Source organism: Durio zibethinus, chromosome 9 (assembly GCF_047325235.1).
Source record: "Durio zibethinus cultivar Kanyao isolate XHJ-2024 chromosome 9, ASM4732523v1, whole genome shotgun sequence".
Lineage (NCBI taxonomy): Eukaryota > Viridiplantae > Streptophyta > Magnoliopsida > Malvales > Malvaceae > Durio > Durio zibethinus.
In genome coordinates this window covers 24,743,409-24,750,146 of record NC_143170.1, presented here as the reverse complement: position 1 = coordinate 24,750,146, position 6,738 = coordinate 24,743,409, and the positions used below count along the sequence as shown (strand labels likewise).

Below are 6,738 nucleotides of genomic sequence, written 5' to 3'. Positions count from 1 at the left end.
TTTTAACCGAACTTAAGCAAATTTTTGGGTGCTTTTATTTGCACCTAATTTTTACTGTACACATCCTGTTAGTAACAATCCCCAAATTCAAACCCTTAAATTTATTTTTACTACATACACTCCAAGCTCCTAAAATTACAATTCCTTTATTATCCTCATTTCCCATTTACAATCTAAGCCTCTAAATCCTTTTATTTCAATCTCTTCCTTTCCCTTTTATTTGATTGTCACTCAAATCAAAGTTTGAAATTGTTAATTTTCAAATGAAATCAATAATTACAACTCATCTAATACTTTTATTTATGAAGTTTAAATAATTGAATGGTTTTATGAGTTATAATTTATATTTTTTTTGTAAAATCATTATTTATTAAAATGCTTTTTTGTTTGCTTTTACAAATTTTTAGATTTACATTTATAAAAAATTTTAAAAATTTTTGAATATATAAATTCAAATGTTTTTAAAATCTTTCGAAAATATAAATTTGAAAATTTTGAAATTTGTGATTTGGAGTTTGAGAAGTGAGGTTTATAAGCTTCAAAAAGATTTTTAAACTTTTAAAATATACATTTTTGTATGCACTACAAATTAAAATAAATGGGATTAAAAAATAATTTATCAAAATTAATTAAATAATTTTATTTGAGATATTTTTATAATAAAAAAATGGATACAAATAGAATAAACATCCCAAATTTTAATCTTCCATGTCTTCATTTCACTAATTAAACAAATTACAATTACGGATCATATTTTAAGGATTCCATATAAAAAAAATCATTCTTACAAAAATAAAAACACTTCATAAAAAATCTTATGTTTAATCAAATAACATGATAATATTTTGTGATAATTAATAAATGATATGATAATATCATATCAGTATGTAGCAATTGAATGATAAAAAAATTAATTTTATAAATGTTAATGAATAAATAATTTTTAATAATTGAATAATTAAAATAAAAAATAGTTCCAAATTTAATGGCTAAACTTGTAATTTACCTAAGATATTTCGTTAGCTAGAGAATCTTTATAAAGCATTATCACCATACCAACAATTGAAATGACAAACGGTGGACTTCAACACGGTGTCATTTTCATCTCATTAATTAATGGATAAGATTTGTTTGAATCACTCAACAAGATAAGCATAATACAAAAACTTGGAGTCTAAGCATGATTTATAATTATGTCCGTTAGAAAATTGCAGCAAAGCCCCGTAGCAAGAAGTCAAGGAACAACCTATTATAACCCAAACATAAAAAATAAAAAAAAATAAAAAAGCTTAATTGAAATTGTTACTTTAACTAATGAAAAGCCCAATTGGGATTCAATTACGTTTAATCATACGCACAAATGCAATATTATAGGTTAAAATTTTATCAGTATCTTAAAAAATTTTGAAAATAAAAATAATACGAAAAAAAAATTGAGGCATAAAAAATATTATTTAAAATGTAATTGTGTTTATATAATATAATAAAATCTTAAAAATTTCGTTATCAAAAGTAATGATATTGATTAGATAAAAAAATTTATTTATAATAAATAAATAATCATAAAATTTTTATTCAAAATATTATTATAATTTATATTAATATATTTTTTTGTTTAAATAAATTTAATTAGATAGTTATATTTTTTTTTGTTTAAATATATTTATTCAAAATAAAAATAATATTTTAAAATTTAAAAAAATAAAAAATTTAAATACAAATAAATTTATTTACTAAATAAGCTCAAGTACCTAATTTTTAACTTTTAAAATTATTTAACACATTAAATAAACTCTTAACAAGTCCAAATGATTTGATTTACTTCAACATTTAACTTAATTATTTAAATAATATAAATAATTTTTTTAAAATTATATACAAATAAATAAGATACATGCATTTTAAATTATCAATATAATAACCAATACAATTTAAATTGAATTTAAATTTGAAATCTAAAATAAAATATAATAATATAATATAAAATATAAAAAAATAAAACTATGATTAAATTTAAAATTTTAATAAAAATTATTTTAAAATTTTAAATATAAATTTTATATTTATAATTTTTATATAAAATATATCATCAATACACGAGTTGTTAGCGTTTTATATTACTACAATACACGAGTTACGTTGAATTTATAAGAACGTGAAACTTTTAGTACAAAAAGGACCTGATGGACGTATCATTAACTGAACCAAGGAATTTATATTTTGGTCAGATTTGCCAGGAAAAAAGTTAGTAGCTGTGAACCACGTGTTTGTACGGTCTGCCAGTAAAGAGGAATAAAGTAATAAACAGACATATCCAAGATTTTTATTCTAACATAAAAACCATTTATTATTCTAATTCTGCCCTGAATTATCTGCTTTTTTACAAATTAATTTTTTCCCATGGTGTTTTTTAAAAATGGAATTTGACAGACCATATCGGTAAATTCATGAATCATCTTGTAATCAATCATTATTTACCTCTTTGCAACTGTATCCAGAGCAGCTCTCTTCTAATGGTTCTCTGGCTAAGTAAGTCCGTCCGTGATTAAATTCTTATTGTTTTCACGCAAAATCTAAGGCTGCCATAGATTTTCTGAAATCCCAAGAAATTACTCCTTCCAAGAAGTTTACTGACTGGCTTTTAGCAGAGGCTGCACGCATGTTTGTCTACTTCTTTGGAAATTTCTCCAGCTGGAGCTGCTTGGTGTAATGTATATTCCTCCCAATTGGAACTTTCTACAACATTTACTCTGCCTTAGAGCTCAATCCTGACTCCTGCGAGAAATTTGATACAACATAAAAGGATCTACCCAACTTCAATATCCAACATGCTGTAATGAAGGCCAGCTTTCCAATTCTGAGCGGCATGAAAAAGGAATAGTTGAATTTAAGCTTAAAGGAAGAAGCTTGACATGAAAGAGATTCAATCGTGGATTTGGCCAAGTAACTACCAATTATGGCTACATTGATTGTTGTTATGAATAAGTAAATCTACTTTACAGTGATTAAAAAGCTTCTTGTCCTCGTTCATTTCTTGAGTTTGGGGCAAAAGGCAGTAGCTAGGGATGTTTTCAAGGGGATCTTTCTAGTCTTCCTCCAAGAAAATGGACATGTTATATGCTGTTATCTATCCAGTTGTAAGGACTTTTAATGGTTACGTCTATCTCAGTTGTTGTTCAATTTATTTTGCAGCAAATTGTATCAACGAGCTTGTAGAATTAGACCGTTATATATAGCATACTTCATTGTTCTTTCTGAAAGAACCTATCTGTCTTGTTGATTACATTGTGGGGATTTTGGGGCCTGGAGTCCTTGACTAGGGAGACAAACTCTAGGGAGTTTGATGTTGTATAACGATTTCGGATTGCAGGCTTGTACCATTCATGACCTTGAGGCGATTCACTTTTTCTTTTCTTCCTGGAAGTATCCATTTATAATATATATATATATATATATATATGTGTGTGTGTGTGTGTGTGTGTGTGTGTGTGTGTGTGTTTTTGCTTACTATGTGCTAATTTTGTGGATGGAAAGAGTATCCAAGGCAAAATTTTGAGAATGTCCTGGGGGAAAATTTTCTTCAAATTTTTTTATTTTTCAATTTTCATGGAGCGTCCATGGACACCCTACTTGTACATGTACATCCGCCCCTAGGGCCATTGTGATTTTCTTTGCCTGTAGGATGTGTGACCAGCATTTTATGATACAGATACACCATCCCTCTCACCCCTGAGGTTCAGCATAAGTTTCATCACTTATGCTCTTAGTTCTCTTAAAGTGAATTAAAGCTCTTAGAGTATCAGATTTAGACGGTTTTTAGCCGTGTATCATGCAGAAATGGTGTTTACAACTTGCAAGTACACTTAATTGGAGGTTTTTCTTTTTCTTTTTTTTTAATCATTTCTTCAAGTAGCTGGATCTCTTGTTTAAAATAGTTACTCTCATCAAACTTGTGATTATCAGAAACTTTAAACAAAAGTCATTTCCTCTCCACACAAGGAATAGATTACTCTAAATAATTGAAAACTTATGTTATTTTACTTACATATTTTCTAAATTTAACCAGAAAATGCACCCAATTCAAACCTGACTCTTCTGCTCTTGGAGCAAAGTGTATGTATGAGTATATCGTCAATTCATTGCTAATGCAAAGATGCCATTCATCATGCAAATTTCATTATATGGGATCAAGTCTCATGCTTTTCATGCCTGCTCACTTATACCTTAAAATCTTTCTTCCTCCTCCCCTCTTCTCATTTTTTCCTTTTTCTATCGCCTTTTCAATTTTGAGTGTAATTCTGAATCAACTGACAAGATGGTGAGACCTCCTTGTTGTGACAAGCTGAATGTCAAAAAAGGCCTCTGGACTGAAGAGGAAGATGCAAAGATACTTGCCCATGTATCAAAACATGGAACTGGTAACTGGACTGCTGTTCCGAAAAAAGCAGGTTAATGATTGAAGTTTTTTGATACTGAGATATCAGTTTGTTGTAATTTCATTACTTTGTAGTTTTAGAACTAACCCTTTTGTTATTTTCTATGGACCTCAATGCCATATCTGAGCGTGCTCTCCAGGGTTTAGAAGATGTGGGAAAAGTTGCAGACATAGGTGGACTAATTACTTGAGACCTGATCTTAAACGTGAGGGCTTCACTCCCCAGGAAGAGGAGTTAATAATTAGGCTTCATGCAGCTATTGGAAGCAGGTAGAATATCGTTGTTAGCCTTATGAAATAATGTTTTCCTTTAATTACATCCACATTCCTTCCTGAATTAAGTTGAGTGAATGCTTCTTCTTTCTTCTCTTCAATATTACTAATCTGTGGAGCTTTCTTGTCTGTGTTACATATTTTAGCAGTCACATGCTTTCTTCTCTTCCCAAATCCACATGGTAAATTTCCATGCTAAAGTTATTGGTTGTTATTCAAGAGCTTGCCGAATTTAATTGTCTTTCCATTTCAAAAGAGAAAGAAAATTTTCAAAAAGATTTTATTTTTCATTGATTAGTAAGTCATTTTCTGATGAAGATTCAATTTTCTATCTAACAAACACCAGAAAATGCAAAATCATTTTTTGGAAGTTAATTTGAACACTTGGTTTATTCCCATTAGGCTCATTAGAATCAGAAATCTTATTTAAGTTGTACCCTGAAAAATTATCACGTTATCACCCAAAAGTGTGACACATCTCATGGAACTTTTCATGTTTCTGCAACTGCATTCCCCTTTCTCATGGGTTCATAACGAACATAACTTTCAATGATGCATGCAGGCTAACCGTTTTAACAGCCTGTTTCGGTTATTGGTGCAAGACTTGTGACTCTCTTTCTTTCTGTGTGTGTCTGTTTTGTGGTCCAGGTGGTCCATCATAGCCCAACAGCTTCCTGGGAGAACAGACAATGATGTAAAAAATTACTGGAATACTAAGCTGAGAAAGAAACTTTCTGAAATTGGGATTGATCCTGTTACTCACAAGCCTTTTTCTCAAATCCTAGCTGATTATGGAAACATTGGTGGCCTCCCAAAATCTAGAACCCAAATCGGATCTCTCAATAGAGACATGAAGAATACATTTGTGATAAAGCCAGAGCCTTATCCTTCTCCAGCAGCAGCAGCAGCAGCAGAAGGATTTTCCAACATCAACAACCGATTGATGACAACAATGGCATCACCTGGAATCGAACCAATCCAGGACAACTTCATGTCAAACAACAGCATTAACCGTCAAGCTGACAGTGATTCTCTGGATCTCCTTTCTCAGCTGCAAGCTATAAAACTAGTGACAGAAGCCTCAAACTACACTGGTTACCAAACCATCTCACCTCAGTTCCCTTATCAATACTCATTATCATTATCATCACGATCATCTTCTTCTACTTCTACTTCTTCTTGTTCCACTGCAGCACAAGAAAAATCAGGTATAGCCTTCAGCTGGCGTGATTTTCTTCTTGAAGATGCATTTTCACCAGCTGATCATCCGCATGGACAAGAAGATCACATCCTGGAATTCCCATCCGAGAACAATGAGACTAGTGCTGAACATATAGATAATAATAACAATAATGGAGCACTCCAAGGAATGGATAGTGAGGTTCCAAGCTATAGCTTTCGTGCTTCATCATCCACTGATAGTTCATTTGTGGCAGCCATGCTAGATCAAGAAAATGAGATGTTCTCAGAATTGGCAAATCTTTTGGAAGATACTGACTGACTCGGTTTTTTCTAGGTCCAACATATAAGTACGAATGATTGACATGATCTGAATAAAACTTCTACCAAATGCGTAGCATTTTTAGTCTCAGTTTGGGCTTTATTTGGCGGCCAATGTTATGGGATTGGACTGTTATTATTACTTGTTTCTCGGTTAAGGTTAAGGCTGCTGAATCTCTGTTATCAACACTGATTTTAACTAGGAAAATTATTTTCTTTAAAGAAAAAGTCATTACCTACAGATCGATGTTGGATGATAGGCCCAAGTTCATCTGATAGACTGATATAGCTAGCTCAAGTTAACCTAGTTGGCTTTCTAACAAATTCATGCTTAGATAAAAGATTAAAATTATAGTATGATATAATCAATAAAAACAAAATTAATCGTAAAACCGCACGTTTGATAAGAAACAAGACACTTCTCTCACAAAACTCTTTGTAGACAAGTAATTGGACTTAACTTAGTGATAAAAGTGCAATGAATTTTGAGTACAAATCTTATATTCGAATCTCTATTTTATTGAAAAAAA

At 30.6% G+C, this 6,738-nt stretch overlaps 1 protein-coding gene across 1 annotated transcript; it reads left to right on the top strand.

Annotated features, from left to right (window-relative positions):
* The first annotated feature begins 4,222 nt into the window (after positions 1-4,222).
* On the top strand, positions 4,223-6,464 carry LOC111303400 (transcription factor MYB92-like). Its single transcript, XM_089766213.1, has 3 exons — positions 4,223-4,448; positions 4,576-4,705; positions 5,357-6,464. The coding sequence occupies exons 1-3, from the start codon at positions 4,316-4,318 to the stop codon at positions 6,207-6,209; spliced, it is 1,116 nt and encodes a 371-aa protein (XP_089622339.1). The 5' UTR covers positions 4,223-4,315; the 3' UTR covers positions 6,210-6,464.
* Positions 6,465-6,738: the final 274 nt, after the last annotated feature.

Coding starts and splice junctions, on each gene's coding strand:
- LOC111303400 (XM_089766213.1), top strand. CDS start 4,316: ATGGTGAGACCTCCTTGTTGTGACAAGCTGAATGTCAAAAAAGGCCTC. Junction 4,449..4,575: donor TGCTGTTCCGAAAAAAGCAG/GTTAATGATTGA, acceptor CGTGCTCTCCAG/GGTTTAGAAGATGTGGGAAA. Junction 4,706..5,356: donor CATGCAGCTATTGGAAGCAG/GTAGAATATCGT, acceptor TTTGTGGTCCAG/GTGGTCCATCATAGCCCAAC.